Source organism: Dermacentor albipictus, chromosome 4 (genome assembly GCF_038994185.2).
Source record: "Dermacentor albipictus isolate Rhodes 1998 colony chromosome 4, USDA_Dalb.pri_finalv2, whole genome shotgun sequence".
Taxonomy (NCBI): domain Eukaryota; kingdom Metazoa; phylum Arthropoda; class Arachnida; order Ixodida; family Ixodidae; genus Dermacentor; species Dermacentor albipictus.
The window spans coordinates 105,058,026-105,077,432 of NC_091824.1; the positions used below are offsets into that span (position 1 = coordinate 105,058,026).

The following is a 19,407-nucleotide window of genomic DNA, read 5'->3' on the forward strand; positions in this document are numbered from 1 at the left end:
CAGCTCCACTTTTTTCTCTTAATTTCAACAAAAGTATCGGCTATCCCCATTTGCTTTCTGATCCACATTACTCTCTTCCCGTCTCTTATGGTCACGCCTAAAATCTTTCGTTCCATTGTTCTTTGCACCGTCCTTAACTTGTTCTCAAGCGTCCTTGTTAACCTCAGAGTGCCTGCCCCATATACCAGCACCGGCAGGATGCAATGATTGTACACTTTCTTTTTCAACGACAGTGGTAAGCTCCCTGTCAGAATTTGGTAATGCCTGCCGTATGCACTCCAACCCACTTTTATTTTTCTGTAAATTTCGTTCTCATGATCTGTGCGTAATTGACCTAGATAAGCATACTCCTGTACAGACTCTAGATGGTGACTGGCGATCCTGAATTCTCATTCTCTTGCCAGGCTGTTAAATATTATATTTGTCTTCTGAATATTAACTAGGAGTGTGCAAATATTCGAAAATTTCAAATATTATCGAATAATATATTTTTAATATTTCTGTTCGATTTGAAAACTAGGTATTCAAAAATTTTCGAATATTCGGTTGGATACGAATATTCAAAACAAATTGAATATATTGCTGGCAGTGCAGGAGCAAACACAGTTCCTAGCATTTATTTCTATCTAATCTAAGAAAGTGAGTTTGTACTGAATTTTGCGATAATTTCATGCTGCTGGCGAAATTTCGCCTGAAAGACATGGTTAGTCACTGGATGCCTAAGCTTTGCAGAAAAGCCAGCCTCTCAGTAGCAAGGGGGCACGAATTTGCGAACAGCAAGGGTGCACTCTTTTGCAGGTACCGCCCCCAATCCTGAGCTTATTGCTTGACAGCAAATGCAATGAGTGACAACTGATACAGGGTCAAACGCCTCCGAGTTTACGGTAAATTGATGCCGTACGATAAGACACAAGTTGGCGAGAACGGACAACTAGCAGAGTGTGTGAGTGAAAAACTTTATCAGCTCTAGATTCGCTGGTCTTCTGCGGTCTTCAGATGGAATCGTCCATCTTCTAACACAACGGTCGGTTGCCCTTAGGCCAGGGCTCCGCTGGATGCTGCTGCCAGTTGTGCTCACCAAATCAGACCTTCTTGGTCGACCTGGCGATCGCTGGAGAGCACTCCCTCCCATTGCTCTGCGCTCGGGTTTGGTATAACGGGTACCACGTCTATCTTCTGGCATGCCCACGTTATGTGATACAGCGTGGGTGTTTCGTGGCACCAGGGGCATTTGTCATTGTATTGTGTGGGATAAATTTTGCTTAGTACGTTTAGGTTCGGGTACGAGCCCGTTTGTGGCTGCCTCCATGCGACAGAGTCCTCTCTGCTAAGGGAGTTGTGCGGTGGTGGATACCGCTTTCTGCAGCCCTTGTAGTAATTTAGTATCGCCGAATAGTCTTGGGGTACAGGTTCGGTCTCCTCGAGGTCGCCTACGTTGAATGCTTGGTAATAAGTGTACCCTCGAGCTATCCTGTCCGCCTCTTGGTTTCCTGCCACTCCCGTGTGTCCCGGCGTCCATACTATCGTATGCCTAATTGGTTCTTCTTTTGTTTGTCGTGGTGTTATGTGGTCTCCGGAGCGGAGTATGCGGAGCGCTCTGTGCCCTATTCTGCCGCGTAGGTAGTTGCGGCACACTGTTTGCGAGTCTGTAAGGATTGTTAGAGACCGTTTAGACCGATATCCCTCCGCTGCCGCTAGAGCGACGGCCGCTTCTTCAGCCTCGACTATCGTACAGCCTTGTAGTGATGCGCTGGTGATCTCGCGTAGGTTCGAATCAATCACCGTTGCTACCGTGTTGCTGTTGCTCTGCCCCGCTGCTCTGGCGTATGTGGCTGCATCCACGTATACCGTCGTTTCTTGGGGTGCTAGTGTTTTTTGTAGGTATTCAGCCCTCGCTTCTCTGCGTGCTTTGTGTAGGTTGGGATCCATGTTCCGGGGTATGGGCGCTACTTTTAGTGTGTTGCGATACTCATCCGGAATTGTTTCGGTCCTCTGTATCTCTTGAAGTTGATCGGCGCAGCCTAGTTTCTTCAGCAGCTCTCTGCCAGATGGGGTCTGCTGTAGTCTGCGTTGCTGGGAGACTAGTTGCGCCTCTTTCAATTCGTCGAAGGTGTTGTGCAGTCCTAAGGCTAGGAGCTTTTCGGTTGAGGTGTTGTGGGGAAGGCGGAGTGCGGTTTTGTAGGCTTTGCGTAGAATCGCGTCCGCCTGTTGTACCTCACTCTTGATGGGATTGTAATATGGAAGGCTGTATGCCACTCGGCTGACGACCAAGCTTGTGACCAGCTTGAGTGTGTCCTCCTCTCGCATGCCATGGCGTCTGAGTGAGATGCGCGTGATCATGCGGGCCACTTGTAGGGTGGATGCCTTGAGTAGGGCAAGGGTGTGGGTGCAGCGTTGGTTTGACTGTATCCACATCCCCAGGATTCTGATGAGCGCCTTTTCCGGTATCGGCTTCCCCTCGAGGTAGACGTTGAGCTTTAACTCGTCGCTGGTGGGGACTGTGCGGTTTTGCTTTCCTCTCCAAACTCTCAGGAGCTCGGACTTCTCAGTGGAGCAGGCTAGCCCTCTTGCTCTGACGTAGTCCTCTACGCAGGTGGCTGCCTCTTGTAACTTCTCTTCTTTCTGTCTGAGCGAGCCTGTGTTAACCCAGATGGTGATGTCATCGGCATAGAAATTAATCTCCAAAGCTGACATGAGCCAACCAAAATCTTTTAGTATAAAGGCTCACTAGTTTAATTTTTTTACCAATTGCAATATAATTGAAATGTTTTAACATGTTAAAATAAACCAACTTATTAATAGAATCATGTGTATACCACTATTCGACATTCAATTCGATATTCGATGCTAAGTATTCATATTCGATTCAAATTCGAAAATTTTGATTTTCGCACACCCCTAATATTAACCCATTAGCACCCTATGTAGTAGAACTAGTACATTCGGCTTCGCATCTCTACCTCATGAAGACCTGAATATTTCCTTTTGGATATTCTGTTTCTTGTAGCAAGGTGGCATGCACACACACCCTAACAAAGAGTAGAATCCAATGTTTAATCCATATCTAAAAATTTCGTGCCAATTCCAGTAAAACTGCAGACTTGCGATGAATGCGGGTAAGTACTCGCTTTTCGTTTATTTCTGCTCACTTGTTTATATATTTTCGTTGCGCTTTTTACGTTGTTTAGTACATATGCTGAGAGTGTTAGAAATAAACTGTCGAATATGCAGATTTATTTCAAAGAACAGAACATGCATTGAAAGTTTGGTGTACTTGATACAGTACAACGTGCATTCGCAGTTACAAATTAGCGATTTTTTTTTTCTTCAGTTGTGTTCTGACATGGATACAAAGTTTTTCTTTGGAAGGAAGCTGTTTTGTCGCTCGTGCAATTCTCTGAATGCAGTTAAGGGTGCAGAAAACATAGCAGACAACATTGATGTGATTGTGCCGCCAAAACCAGCTGAAGAGACATATGAGGAGGAAGGTGATGACGATCGGTATTTTCACCGTGAACATCTGCGGTTAGTGTAGGTTAGCAAAGCCTGCAACAATATTCTGCCAAAATGGCTTCATCGCAATAGCATTATTGACGATGCCTTAGCTGCATTGCGTTGTTAACATAGCCAGTGCCATGCCTGTTGGGTGTCACTATGTATACACTGTAGCCTGGTTATAGCGAAGTCAGTGGGAATCAGAAGTTACTTCGTAATAACCGCATTTTTTATATATCTGGACTAACAAAAAATGCAAGCATCAAGTAGACCAAGCAGAAAATTTTATTTACGCCCTCTGAAAAAAGTGGTTGAGGGTGCCCTGCATGTGTTTCATGAGCATGCATTTCAGAACAGCGGCCTCAACACTGTCCAAGTGAGTGCAGACACCTGGTTCAGAACTCGGGTACATATGTAACAGGTCGACAGCTACGCCAGTTGCTCCAGAGGTTACTGGTTGAGGTGCACCAATGTCATCCCCTTCAGGGTATGAGGCACTGTCTGAATATATCAGACAGTGCCTCAGACAGACAGTGAATATGTCGCCACAAGTGTTTCCTTTTCAGAAACACTTGTGGCGAGTTAGTCAGTTGTCAGCTCCTCAGTTACGACGAGGTCTTCATCTGCTAGGACAAAGTCCATATAATGCAAGCCACGTGGGACAAGGCTTGCATTTCCTGTGGACCCCCAAAGCTGCCCTAAGCTCATTACTGCTGTAGGACCGATGTCCACTGCTGCTGTTTCGTCGCGAGTGTCTACAAACATTTGTAGAGCGCTGCTTCTACGTCACCGTAAATGGTAGCCCAGATCCGCTTCTGCTCACCGCTACCAACGTCATTGTCCAAAACAGCGTCAATTTTGCTTGCATTTTTTATGATTGTTGCCAAAGTCGACGGTGCTATGTCATACTTCTGCACAATGTTGGTCTTCTTGCTTTTCTAACGAACTTCATCCAAAATGGCGTGTTTCACTTTCAGAGAGCACCTTTCGTTTTGTCGTGGAATTTCCTGGTCTCAAGGGACTCGACATTGTTGAAAAGTCAGTCGTTGCAGGAAGCACAGGCCAGGGTAAGCTGTTACCGTGGAAAAGTCCAAGCACGCTGTGAGAAGAACCAGAACTCGCTAGTCCACTAGTAGTAACAATGATCTGTTTTTTTACCTGTGAGCAGTGATGGCACTCTTCAGCTTTGTTAGCGCAGACAGGCAGGTCATTCGGTTTAGCTGGTGGCGCCACACCAAGGAGAAAAAGCAATTAAGGAGTGCACCTACGGGCTATGCTTTTTTAGCAGGATGGGGTACCACCAGCGGAACAGAGCTAGGCTGGCTCAAAGCATGGGGCGGCTGTCAACTGGAAGCAAGTTTTCTTGTCAAACAAACTGGGGGACAACGCAGTGCGACGAGAAAGATGACAAAACCGGCAACCTTTCTGGAGGGCGTTAAACCAGCTCATGTACCTGGCATTGAAAAAAAAAAGAAAAGGAAGCACTTGCTTAGTTTTTAGACTGCGACCAGGCAGCGCCGGCTATGTGATGCACTGAAGCAAGCTTTTGCAAATAGCCAAGCTGGGCAAAAGAGGCAAATGATGCTGGCGGAGGCTGCTAGAAGCCAAGAACTGGCAGTTTTCAGCCTTGTTGATTCATGCAAACGCTCAAAAGGATGTGTGATGAAAAGTTCTTTTGTTTTTCTAGAAAAAATGCTTCGCTATATACACTGAGTTGTGTTTATGTACTTTGTTAAAATGACCAAAAAGGCTTCGAAAATGCGGAAATTAGAAAGGGAAATCAAGATCACTTTGTTATAACTGCTATTTCGCTATAAGTGGGCTGCTTGTATGTGTGTTTGGACACTCATAAGCAGTGGCGTAGCAACAGGGGGGGCCGGGGGGCCGTGGGCCCCGGGTGCACGGGGCCAGTAGGGGGGGGGGGGGGGGGTGTCATATACGTCTGAAGACACCCGAAAATTGTCGATATCCTCGCCTTCCTCTACTACACCCGGAGGGGAGGGGGGGGGTGACAGAAGAGCTACCGGCCCCGGGTGCCAGACGACCTAGCTACGCCACTGCTCATAAGCCACGGTTACTACCCCCAAAAATGAGGAAAGCAGCTACAATTTAAATTTTGTCACGCCCGAGCATCATGAAAATGTGAGAAGTGCAAGGACACTTTGTGCCTCGAAAAAGTGTGGTTCGAAAAATTTCATGCAAGGAGGTAGGAGTGCAATGACAAAAGCCTTACCCATTACAACCCCATGTGCCTAGACAAGATGTAGCATTATCATCATCATCATCAGCCTGGTTACACCCACTGCAGGGCAAAGGCCTCTCCCATACTTCTCCAACAACCTCGGTCATGTACTAATTGTGGCCATGTCGTCCCTGCAAACTTCTTAATCTCATCCGCCCACCTATTTTCTGCCGCCCCCTGCTACGCTTCCCTTCCCTTAAAATCCAGTCCATAACCCTTAATGACCATCGGTTATCTTCCCTCCTCATTACATGTCCTGCCCCACCCACGCAAAATGTAGCACATCAACATAAATTGAGAACCAATAAATATTTTTTGATACTTTTTTTTAAGATGTGACATTTGTGTTATTCTTTTTTGATTCACAAAGCTTGATGAAAATCGCACTGGCAGTTTTATCATGGGTCATAATGGGTTAATTTTCAACCACACTCTTATGCTTTCTCGGTTAAGGGCCTCAATTTGTTGCTATTTGTCCCTAGTGTTGGTGAACAGGACAATGCCATCTGCAGACTGAAGGTTGCCGAGATATTTTCCATTGATCCTCACTTCTACACTTTCCCAGTTTAATAGCTTGAATGCTTCTTCCAAGCGTGCAGTGAATAGCATTGGAGAGATTGTGTCTCCTTGCCTGACTACTTTCTTTACAGGTTCTTTACTTTTCTTGTGGAGAATCAAGGTAGCTGTGAAATCTTTACAGATATTTTTCAAAATATTCACGTATTCCTCATGTACTACTTGATTACGTAATGCCTCTATGACTGCTGGTATCTATACTGAATCAAATGCCTTTCCATCATCTATGAAACCTACACAGAGAGGTTGATTACTCTGCAGATTTATCAATTACCTGGTTGATGACGTGGATGTGATTCATTGTAGAATATCCCTTCCTGAAGCCAGCCTGTTCTCTTGTTTGACTGAAATCACCTGTTGCCCTGATTCTACTGAAAATTATCTTGGATGAATATTTTATGCAATACTGAAAGCAAGCTAATGGGGCTATATTTTTCACTTCTTTAATGTCTCCCTTCTTGTGAATTAGTATAATGCTGGCATTCTTCCAGCTCTCTCGTGCACTTGAAGTCGTGAGACATTTCATATAAAGAGCCCCAAGCTTTTCACGCATGATAGCTCCTCCATCTCTGATTAGTCGACTGTTATACCGTCTTCTCCTACCGCTTTACCCCAGTTCATGCTTTGTAAGGCCCTTCCAACTTCATCTCTAGTCATAGAAGGAGCCTCTGTACCCTTCCTGTTCATCACTACTTCGAATGAAGGTAGCGTGGCTGCTCTGGATACTGTACAGGTCAGTAAAGAATGGCTAATTATTGGCTGCACTAAAGAGTTTCATTTTTGCTCACTATATGATACAGTACAGCGATACGCAACATGTTATGACCTTTGCGCATGCACGTTGTATACCAAGAATTACAGTGGCATTTACAGTTGGTAACTGTAATAGCCACCCGTACCATGATCATGTATAGCAATACGGCAGCACCCACACAGCGCCAACCACCCGCTTTGATCTAAATTTACGCTTGTTACTGGCTCTCCATCCTGTCAGCAAGATACAAGTGGCAAAATCCGTCATCACTGAGTCTCGTTTGAAGCTGTGGTCAAAGCATTAGGTATGTATTGATGTAATTTTTGAGATCGGCTTTGTTTTCACACTGCTAGGACTACAGACATGGCGCAGAGCCTTAAAAGTGGTTTGATTTCTAATTAGCAGATGGCGCCACACCAGTAACATCGGTGATGCGTTGATGATTCAAAATGCTATAAAGGCTTAATTGTTCACCGCATCATTAATTGACTGCCTCGCTCTAGCAAGGTATGTGATGATGGTAGCGAGCAAACGCCAAGTAGACACCGAGCAGACGCTGTGCCACAGGTGAACATTTATGAGGTCGTTTGCCCTTACTACTTGCTAAGAAGGCTGCAAGGTAACTGCAGGGAAAGCAAACAGGTGAAGTGAAGCATTGCTGTCACATGCACGTAAACGAAGCTTATGGTTATGGCATCAAAACAGTTTTTTGCTTCGATCCACCAACTATGGAGCACGTACCAACAGGATGGCAAGCAGATGGTGAGCAGACGTGTCGCGGATTAGCACATCTCAAGAGGCATTCGGCTTTCCTATTCGTCAAGAACTCGTGTAGCTTCCACAGTGCTGCAAGGAGCTACTGAGAGTATAGGCTGGCCTGTTCCTTCTTGACCAATTTTGCTCTTTGTCTTCAAATTGAGAGAAATGCTAGACGTCACTAACCTATGGTCCCTGCACTTTACCCTAGCCAACCCTTCTACATCCTGCACTATGCTGGGATCGGCAGAGTATGAAATATATTTCATTTCTTGTTCCTCCATTAAGGCTTTTCGATGTCCACTACCTGTTACTGAATGTATGGTAAACTATTTCGCATCCCATTTGGAGATGAATGGGTAACCCAAAAAACATCTCATTTGCACTGGCTCTCTTTTCTACAGAAATGATGATGGCACTCACCATCATTTGGTCCATCGGTGCTGACCGACTTCGCAGGTATGCACTGATGGTTACGCGGTCGTCCCCACCGCTGGACATCCATGACGGGCGGCTGATTTCAGCATACTGTAAACCTCCACAGGAGAACATCGATGGAGATTCTTCATAGGCCTGAACAACAATCAGATAGTCAAGATACCAGTGAGAAGCTAACGTGCCTATCATCCCCGTAACAATACTGTCGTATGGGGGGCATTTGTTAAGAGACTCGATAGAAAGTCAAACCCATTTATACAACTGTTATGCTGTCAGTTTCGGTTTCGAGTCAGTATCGTTTTCTATTCGCCATTTTGTCTACCAACATTGGACACACTGATGGTGCTAGTGCTCCTCTGTACATAAAGCATCTACGTCATTAAGCTCTCGCTGTTCATCTGAGTCCACTTCAGCCTCCTCGTGTTCCTTCCACGGTGAAGTCCACAACATCACAATAATGAACTCGATAGTTCTGCGAAAAGTTGCAGTTGTATTAGTAGTTCATTATATTTGAACTGGCCTTTCAAAACATGCAACAGTTAATGACACTGAAAGCTGGTGTCAGTAGTTGCAGATCGACACTGCTTTGTTCTGAAAACCAGATTTTCAGTATTTTCAGCTTTGTTCCCGGCATTGAAATCAATGTTACTGAAATCAATGCGTGGTGCTCGCTCATTTCGGTGGTCCCATCTTTGTTGCCGTTGGACTGAAGTGAGGGGGTGGGGCATGCTGCCGTGCACCCAGTACAATAGTGCTTTTGTGCTTCGAAACTTTGTACGAGCCCCCCATTTACTCTCGCCTGGTTTGAAGTGTTCCTTGTAACAGTATGGTGCCTTTGAAAATGTGCACTGTATCTGGACAGTTTCAATAGGCAATGTTGGAAATTTGTAAATGAAGTGAAATGTGGTTGTTAGAACTGATAATTTATCATATCTGGGATCATTATAAGTGGGCTAGACTGCAAGTGCTTTCTTTTTGTCATGTACAAGGGTACCATTTGAATATTCAGCATATTATTACAATACTCACATCCAATAGATGCTCTTTGTTGAACTGTTGTTCATCTTGTTGAATTTTCTCAGCAGCATCATCTAAAACAGCAAATTGCAGATGAACAATTACACTGTTACAAGCTTGTTGCGAGTCATCTCAGCGAAGTTGAGTACATTAATGCTGGGGTGGGTGAACATATGAAAATGAATAGAATACTAGACAATAACTATCTTATTCATATCTGCAATTTAATTACTATATGGAGTATTTTTGAATACTTGAAACTAACAAAATATTTCGCAACAACCGACTGTTACATCTGGTTACTGTTTTCCCTCTGCTAAGCAAAGCATCGCAAGTTATCAGGAATGAACAAAGACAAAAGTTACACGGGTTTTCAGAGCAATACAGAAACAAAATTAGTAATGCAAGCTTTCTTGGTTTCGTGGCGGAAGCCTACATGACAACCTGCAACTTGTTTGTAGTGTGTCATTAAGTGGTTTTGGCAGTTCTGTCATGTAGCAGTTTTATCTTTTACGTGACAACCTGTTATGATTTCCTTAGGCCACGTTACATGTGTCTATGGCACATGCATCCTTCAGCATGTTTTCTTTTCCCACAACTTATTTTGTTTGAGCAACCATTTACTTAGCATATTTGGAAAGATAAGTCAAACAGCAGCCATTTGCTTTCTTGAAAAGCCTGTTTACGACGAAGCTCTAAAGTTGTTCAGGGGCTATCTGTGCAATATTTTTTTAATGGCAATTAATAATGTAATGTTTAAAACTGATCCTTTGTTCTCGATAGTTAGCATTCCTTTTTGCACCGGTCAGTAAAAAGTGGTACATAAGTTAATACTGAAATGAACATTTCTGCTGTAAACATCTGCGCCTATATTTAATATAGTCAAACCCTATTATATCAAACTCTCAAAAAACGCCTACCAGTTCGAAATAGGGCATAATTCAATACAAGCCTACTAAACAATTGGATGTCATAAAAGCACATACCATTTATAAAAGCACTTTATATATGAAACTAGCTTAGTTTTGCATGAAATAGTCCTGTATCTTCTTTCACTTCGGCAACTTCACTGCCTGCGACAGCTAGCACTTCTCCACATTGTCTAAAGAGTGGGAGCTGCTGAGGCCGCAACCTCCCACATTCTCGCAGAAGTGCTGGACTAGTGCGAGTGCTCCAATCACTTCGGAGGATATGGGCAAAAGACCATTGCTGCTTTCCTCATTGTGCCCGCTTTCACTTGTGCTTGGTACAATGTAGGCAATGCAGTCTTTGTTTTCGGGCTCTCCCGCGGTCACAACACCATCATCCGCACTCGCAAACTCGTCGACCATTGATCTGTCAAGGGCTTCCAGAAATTCTGACAGCTCTCTTCAAACTTCGGCGACATCCCCAATGGCTTCATCACACTCATGAGAACTTTCAAAGTCATCACTAGGCACGCAGAAGCTGGTGCATCTGAAGCAGTTTTGGATGAAGCACTTGTACACGGCCGCCTCGACATCTTATACACGGCTATGCGTCCGCGTCGGGCACTAGGTTGTTTGTCCAACTTTAGCCCTAACCCCGCCCCCCTTATTCTTCAACATCGTGGTGAGAGTGCACCTCGGAATCTTGTACGCTGCAGCGACATCCTACTTCTTACCGTGTTCGACTTGATTTATGATTTCAAGCTTCACAACAAAAGACAAATTTTGACGCTTCGCGCTAGCCATCACGGCAACACATGGCAACACTGCCGGAGAAGGCCCACAAGGCGCAAACACAACGAACGAGATAAGCAGCGAGGCAACTCAGCCTTGCATCATGCTTGCACTATCTTGCACGACGAGGCACAAGAGCCTCTGATCGGTTGTCTGAGCAAGCACTGCACGTGAGCCAGGACCATTTTTTGTTGGCGGGTGTCGCCGACTCGCCCGACGTGGCGCATTCACGGTAGGGAGAGCGGGTGGATGGAGCCGTGCCGCCGTGCTAAACCACTTTTGAGATGTGTCGGCAGGTTTCCACAATGCTGCGAGGGAAAGCCAACTACTGGGGGCACTTTCGCGCCACTTGACGTTCGATATATTGGGAGTCGCTGCTAGTTTTGTTCTATGTAAGCATGACTATTGCTATATAGGTAAATACTCATTCTAGATATACTGTGGTCAGAAATTGTTTGATATACAGGATAATTCGATGTAAACAGGTTCAATACAGTCGGGTTCCACTGTACTTACTATTCGTATTCTATTTGTATTTGCAAAAATGAATATTTTCCCACCTCTAATCAATGCACATCAAGTGTAGATTAAAGTATACATCTTGTACATCTTTGCAGGCTACAAAATGAAGTCGAAAAACAAACACATCTACTATTCCTGTGAGAGCACTGAAAGTCACAGGCATCACACATGCTGCTGTGTTTACCGTTTCAACACTTCACCTCGGTATTCCCCTTATAAACTGTCATTCTTTGAAAGAATTAAGAGCTCAGATACAAGATAGACTTTATTACCAATCCATACAACCTGTAGCTGTGTCAGAGTCCAGTTTGCTTGATATGTGGCTTGCACTACTGGTATTGAAAATAAAGTGTGTACGATGAAATGCTACCTAGCAGGGAGCAGATAACCAATAGAAAACTACAAAGACTGTTCTCTGGTAGGCTTTCTGATATTTAAGAAGACTGTATGATGTGTCTATGCAAACAGACTGCAATTTTCACAATAAGTGGATGTCTCACCCGTGAAGCTTTCTTCAAAGCCCAGTGCAGCCTGAGCCTCAGCATCTGAAATGAAAGAGCCAGTGAAAAAAACACTAGTGGTGGTGAAGAAACACTACCAGCACCTTAGATGGCAGAAATCTGCGCTGGCCATTATGAGTACATCGATCTCACACTATCCCATAAATCTATTCATTATAAGGACCAGATTTGAGCTACACAATAAGCCTGCATGTAACCAATGACTGGCACATATCAATTGCTTTTCCAGGAAGGGGGCGCAGTATACCTCATGCGGTCATTTGAACGGCCTTTCCCTCCGCCTCCTGTTACACCGTACTGTGACGAAGCAAATAAATAAATAAATTAATTAATATGGCAGCACACTTTAGCAGCACATAAGTGCTGTAGTACAGCTCTATTCCATCATAATAAACCATTAGCCCACCTTAAGTCTTCAGCAAGCAATTATCAATCTTGTTATAAGCGGGCTCAATTGCGTAGGAAGAGGTGGTGTCAAGAGATTTGCAGCCATGTTGCAACTCAAGGCACAGCACAAGGTAGCCACCTCATATGCACGTGCAAGCGTCATTGTGCAAAGTTCAAAAAAGCTAGGGCAGTACTTAGTAAAGGCATAGTTTATATGAAATAAATGAAGCCAACTCCATAACAATGTCAAATGAATTAAGGCTGCATGTAACGCTTCTGTAACTGCAAGAGACCTCCTAGGAATAGCCTATGAAGTTTTATGTATTAGTGTTGTGTTGTTTAATTACCATAACGTAAAATTTCCAGTGTTATCACTCACCAGCCTCTGAAACATCAAAACGTTCCCTCAGGTATGCAATGGAGCTGCTCCTTGAAGGTTTCTCCTGTAAAGTGCAAATGAAGGTGTAAATATGGCAAAATAATGCCACAAAGCTGACGATGTCTGATCAACATATCTGCAAATCATGGTAATAACACTATGCAGAGGAGATGAGCTTCCTTTTTTAATGTTGAATGCCTGAATTGATATTAAAGAAAAAAGAGACAAAGAAGAAAAAAAATAACTACACTACAGCCTCGTGATGTACTTGTGCAGCAAGTGCAATAAGCATATAGGTTTTGGCACATGGTATGTACCAGGTGTTTAAGCAAAGACTAAGCAAGTTTTTAAAAAAGAGCAGCAGAGAAATTTTTGGCAGATCATTCACACTGCTGGACATCAGAAGTTGCGCAATAATCACTTAATAAGAAACCAGAGTTCATTAATTAAATACTGTTACATTAGGGCACATGTTGTTATTGTGAAACTGAAGCTATCAGTGCTCAAGGCACATCTACATAGACTGAATCCCAAACTACCACAAATTTCAAGATACCCATCTAGAATGTGCCGCAGTGAACCATGTACAGAATTGTTCAAAAACAAAGACATCAAGGTAAGAATACAAGTACACAGCAAACTCACCAATAAATAAACAATAAAAAAAGAATGAGGTACCATCATTCAGACATTAACAATTCTCAAGCATGCTTCATAATTATTATTAGTGAACTTCTTTTGTGGAAGTGAGGGTTGAATTTGTTTCAACCTGACTGAAGTAAAGGAAAACGTAAAGTGCAAGAACTGCTTTAGTGCAGTTGGTGTGCACCTGGAAAGAAAATTACTTTTTCAACAAGACACACAGATTGCTGTTTAACATTCAGAAATTTAAAAATGCTAGGAGTGAAACAGCTAATAAGTTGCTTTGCCAGCACCTTATTTTCTTGCAGTTTTTTGGCATACAGAACCTCACTCTTCATGAAAGTGTCAGTCTGCTATTTTATGAGCACAATAAGATGTCTAGCCTGACTCAATAGTTTCCCTCACCGTCTCTTTCATTCTGTTTAATGGCAGTGACAGAGGGTTCAAACAGTTTAATCAACTAGTACCAGCATGCTTATTGTCCACTACCAGCACATGCCGTTTCCCAAACAATGCTACATGCTCTTTAATTTCATGCACGAAGGTTACAATGTCGTGCTCAATGAAACACACAATTCCACTAGAAAAAGCACAGAATTAGTCTACAATTTAGAGCTGTGCTATTTGCCTGTAGAAGAGCATGTTCAAATGCCCAAGGCAATGATGCATTTCACAGATGCGCTCCATCTGCTCCTTCACCTCTTATCAAACCGTGCTGTAATTCACAAGATTAACAATGGGGAAAAGTCACCTCCATCACGACCTGCTCAGCAGCTGGCAATTCAGTAGGTGCATCCAGAAGGCTGAAATCTGGAAACACGCAACCACACAAGAAATTTAAATGGCATTTTTGTCATCAGAAGGTGCCTCAATGTCATCCTGAGGCATATAACATCCGAGACATTCTGGGTCCATTATATAACTCACTGTCTTATTGAGCAGCCCTACTCAATCACTCATAGCACACATGAAGCACACAATGTAAACCTTTTATACACAGTGCTATGTTTGTAGCACTGCTAGTGTTGCACACAATGTAAAAAATTTATACATAACGCTATGTTTGTAGCAGTGCCAGTGTTTTTATGTGTCTAGACCTATGCCCAGTCAGACACTATTAAAACAGTCTCAAGAACTGTTCACATTAGATAATTGAATATGACAAAGACCAACAGCTGAGTGGCAAGAAGTGTTGGCACAACCTGTGGATGTGCAGAACAATGTACAAATGCTTTGTTGGTTTCCCATACAAACAATGCAAAAAAAGAGCCACAAGAACCAGTGGTCATAACATGAGATGCCCCAAATAATGCTCCAAATAAATGTTAATGCCCCAAATACCTTGGTAATAGTTTTTTAAACAAAGGGCATTGAAAGATTTTTGAGTAAGTTAAGTGAAATGTCAGCTTTTGGTGTCCAGAAAACTGGACACTATTAAGAAACAAAATTAATGAACTCGTAAACAAACATATACCAAGAATATTTATGCACACGAATCCAAATAAGCCATGGTTAACCAAAGCACTAAAGACGCGTCAAAACAAAAAGAAACATTGCTTCTGACTAGCCACGCGTCTCGGAAGCACCGAGGCATGCTCAAACTACTAAATGGCAGAGAATGCCGACCCGAGTGCCGTTCGCGTTGCTAAAACATATTTTTATAACGTCGACCTACCCCAGCTACTTACTCGAAATCCTCGGCAGTTCTGGCGCATTTTAAATCCTCAAGAAGCACGAACTATCAGCATGACGAATGCAGCAGGTGACACCGTCACGAACGCAGAGTGCACTGATATTTTCAATACAGCATATTTTTCCGTGTTTACAAAAGAAACTACAACTCCAGACTTTCCACTACCTACTAACATAACATCGCACATGCCACCCATTGTGTATTCAGTAGATGGTATACTGTCAATCATTGACAAAAAAAAATTATGTACTTCTGGTGTAGACGAAATTAACTCTAAGATCCTAATGAATGCCAAGCATATATCCACGGCACGTTTGACTCTGTTGTTCTCACAATCATTATCTACAGGTGCCTTACCAGATGAATGGAAAGTGGGAAAGGTCATTCCAGTATTCAAAGCAGGTAACAAAGACTCCCCCTTAAACTACCACCCCATTTTATTAACTAGGGTCCCTTGTGAAATCATGCAACATGTCATACACTCACATATTATGAACTTCTTAGACTCTGTAAACTTGTTTCATCCTTCCCAACACTGTTTTCTTAAGGGGCTCTCATGTGAAACACAACTAGCTATCTTCCTTGATGATCTGCATGTTAATCTTGACAACAATGTTCAAACCGATGCCATCTTTTTAGACTACTCTAAAGCTTTCTACACAGTGTCTCATAACTGCTTACTAATAAAATTATCCAAATTGAACTTACATCATCACGTAGTACAATGGATAAAGGAATTCCTTACTAATCGTTCCCAGTTCATCCTTGTCAATAACTTCTCCTCTAAACCCCTCCTTGTCACTTCAGGCATCTCTCAAGGCTCAGTCTTGGGACCGCTTCTTTTCCTAATATACATTAACGATCTTCCACTGCATGCACCTTGTCCTATTTACATGTTTGCTGATGACTGTGTGATTTATCATACTGTGACTAACATCTCTGACCAAGCATCTCGCCAGAATTACTTAACAACATGCAAACTGGTGCAACCGTTGGCAAATGGCCTTGAACCCTAACAAGTGCAAACTTATTTCAATTTCCCGCCATTGCAATCCTTATCTCTCTACTTACACAATCGCAAACGTCCCAGTGGAATCAGTTCTAGCCTATAAGTACTTAGGCATAGACCCACGACCTTTCCTGGAATGCGTATGCGACTAACGTAATTTCATCAGCGAACAAGACCCTTGGGTTCATGAAATGTCACCTTCGCCATGCTCCACAGCACATTGAACTACTCACATACAAATCATTTGTCAGACCACAACTGGAATATGCCCCCGCCATCTGGAGCCCTCACCAAACATGTATCATAAATGCACTTGAATCAGTTAAGAATCGTGCGACTAGATTCATTCTTTCTTCATATTCATATAACATCAGCATTTCTCTCTTAAAGGCAGAATCTAGCTTGGCATCTCTTGCTTTACGTTGTCGTATCGCTATGCTCTCTCTTCATCAAATTTTTTTACAGCTCGCTAAGCCGCCCACTTTACATCACGCTATCATCTTCAGCATGTCACAGCGCACCAGCCATCAACTCCAACTTTGTCGTCCTCGAACACGAACTGTCACTTTTCAAGCTTCATTTTTTCTTCGGGCTGCCAAAGACAGTAACAACCTACCCTTCAATGTCGCTGCCATCACATGTAATTTAGAATTTCCAGAAACTGTTCAAACTTGTATTTCACCGTCACACCTGCCTTTTCTTCCGTATAATGTTAACCACTCCTTATATAATACTTCGAAAGGGGGTCTTTAAAGTAACAAAATGAAGTGAAATAGCACTCGCAGCTAGATGTCAACAATGCTTTGAGCCATGCAAGCACAATGAATGTACTTTTACACATACCTTCCGAGTTTGGTGTTTGGTTATACTTAGCAGAGTGAGATCTTTCTTCTGTGGATCATTTCTGTTCAGACAAATTTCTGACATGACAAACAGAATTTCCTGGTCCCTTTATATTCATCTCTGTGTCTTCCCCACACTTTCCCTTTGAACTTACTTTTTTTCCAGGTATCACCTAACTACCAAAGCCTTTTTTGGGGGGGGGAAAGTGCTGGAATGTTGGCTAGGTAATAATCCTACACTTTAAATCGCAAGTTTTTTTTGCATTGTTCCAGCAATGGCACTACTGAACTTGGAGAACGTACAAATGAATGAGCAAGGTTTCTACTAGCATTTTTCAACTTCAATAAGTTTTTCACAATAAATAAATTATTTCTTTCCAGCTGCCTAAAACGAAATCTAACAATAGGTATAATGTCAAAGATATGACCCTGCTGTACTCATCAGCAAGCACATTAACCAAGCATGCTTGGAGATCTTGTAAAAATTCCAAGGTGCACATCTGAAAAGAAGAGGGAGATCGAAGAATCTAGGCCACAAGAACAGAATGCCAATTCTTACCTAGGCAATCATTGCTGGTTAAGAGGCCCAGAGATGAGTCGCTGTCACTGGGATCACGAAAGAGGTTCGTGGCAATGTCGCCGCATGCTGGGCGAGTCAGGCGAATCCTACAATACAGCAAAGACAGTAGAAGAGGGAAGTCTTACGGAAAACAAGTTAACTGCACAAGTCATCTGTGCAGGTTAGCAAGCTTGCAACTTGCAAGACACATAGGGCAAGCTAACATTAGAAGCTTTCTATGGAATGCCACAAAAGGAGGCTAACAAATTGCATGATACAAGTGCAACTGCCAAAGATTCACTCACTGCCTACACGAAAGAAAAGATGCAACTGTTGAACTAGCACGTGTGCACTTTCCATTTCAGCTTGTGTAGTAAACTTAGTGCAGCGCTTAGGGTGTTGCTAATAATGCATCGGCAATGCTGCACATCTACAGGATTAGGCTCACCAAAACCGTGCAACTATTTGAGGCAGCAGCGATTACCACCGCAGTTGCTGTCTAAAAGTCATGATAGCATGCGGGCTGCTTTGCAAACACGAAAATCCATTACATGCAAACAAAATGCAATTAGCCACACACACACACACACACACACACACACACACACACAAACACACTTCTCTATTCTTACACCTTCTTTCTTAGTTCCATTCTTTTTCCTCTCTGATGAACACTGTTACGGCGTCAAAACATAAGGTTAAACCGTTTCAGTGCTCTCTTCAACCCCTTTCTTCCTACTTTCACTGCCCTCCCTCGCGTAATAAATAACTTCTCTCTCATTTCTCTGCATGTCTTCTGAAAACACACACAACTTGACAGACAACTAACTGCAGAGGCTACGGAAATGCATTTTGAGCGTGAGGGCAGGCCCCCGGTGCTTGTTTCACCAATGCAAACATTTTGTTTATTATTATTGTTAAACTGCAGGTTTAATTTACCATATATGAGGAGGGTCGGCCCTCAGGACTGTGCCCTCTGCAATAAAATTTGTGGGACGCTACTGTTAACGGCCTATTTCTCGCAAGATGTTCGAAGGTAGCCCATAAAACTGGCCCTGCTGTCTTTCAAACAAGAAAATATGCACCGCCTCTTCGGCAGTTCAACATAGGAATTTTTAGAACGTACGCGAGGGAAACGGAAGGTACTGACACCAAACGAGTTAGTGGTGAGCAAGCCACAGGCCCATTTGCTAAACTTTGCCCCTGCTGTCGTGAAATTCGTAAAATTTCTCCATCTTATTTACCCCTAGCCATCGCATCTATTACTTGAGCCCTCTTAACTCGTCCCGGTGAACAAGTGAGGCGTCGCCAGCGAAAGTATATATACGCAAACATGCATTTGCGTTTAGCAGTCGAACGCTACGTGACTGGCCTCATAAAACCTACATGTGTACTTGGATGTGTCTGTGGTCACATCCAATTCATTAAGAAAAATTTACGTTCTTTAGCGGGCTTTCCAACGCACACTGTAGAAGTGTGATCCCCACACAACAATTCGCCCTCTCAAATACATTTTCGAAGGTGTCTTCTCCCCCTAGCCTCTTCACCGACACTTTTTTAAAGCACATTGCAGTTTCCAGCGCAGCTTAAACCAAGGTGTAGTTCAAATAGTTTCGATCTTACCGCTGATCAGGTAAAACTGTTGACGTTGCTCGCGGTTCACTTGTGTGCAGCGATTCCAAGTCTGTATCGTCTAGAAAATTGGACTCATCCATCGGCACTCGCGAAAAATTGAGCAGACGCAGTAAGGGCTGAACGACGCTGCTCATAAAACCATTTGTTCACTAAGCCATTGCAAGCTCGCACACAGAATGGGTCATGTCATCGGGTCATGGGCTCGCGCGCTTTCATGTTTCGCAGCAAGCGGATACGAAA

The 19,407-nt window shown here is 43.3% G+C and overlaps 1 protein-coding gene across 2 annotated transcripts in view; it reads right to left on the reverse strand.

The window, feature by feature from the left end:
- The window catches only part of LOC139059216 (uncharacterized), a 124,076-nt gene extending 104,669 nt beyond the window's left edge, over positions 1 to 19,407 (reverse strand). Inside the window, exons 1-7 of one of the 2 annotated variants that reach the window (XM_070537331.1) lie at positions 19,156 to 19,406; positions 17,533 to 17,639; positions 14,181 to 14,239; positions 12,788 to 12,851; positions 12,001 to 12,045; positions 9,291 to 9,352; positions 8,247 to 8,396 (exon numbers count right to left, since the gene is read on the reverse strand). In XM_070537331.1, the coding sequence (XP_070393432.1) occupies positions 8,247 to 8,396; positions 9,291 to 9,352; positions 12,001 to 12,045; positions 12,788 to 12,851; positions 14,181 to 14,239; positions 17,533 to 17,639; positions 19,156 to 19,301 (633 nt within the window). In that variant the 5' untranslated portion in view covers positions 19,302 to 19,406. Of the gene's footprint in view, positions 1 to 8,246; positions 8,397 to 9,290; positions 9,353 to 12,000; positions 12,046 to 12,787; positions 12,852 to 14,180; positions 14,240 to 17,532; positions 17,640 to 19,155 lie in introns of both variants that reach the window. The other variant, XM_070537332.1, reaches the window with a different exon arrangement.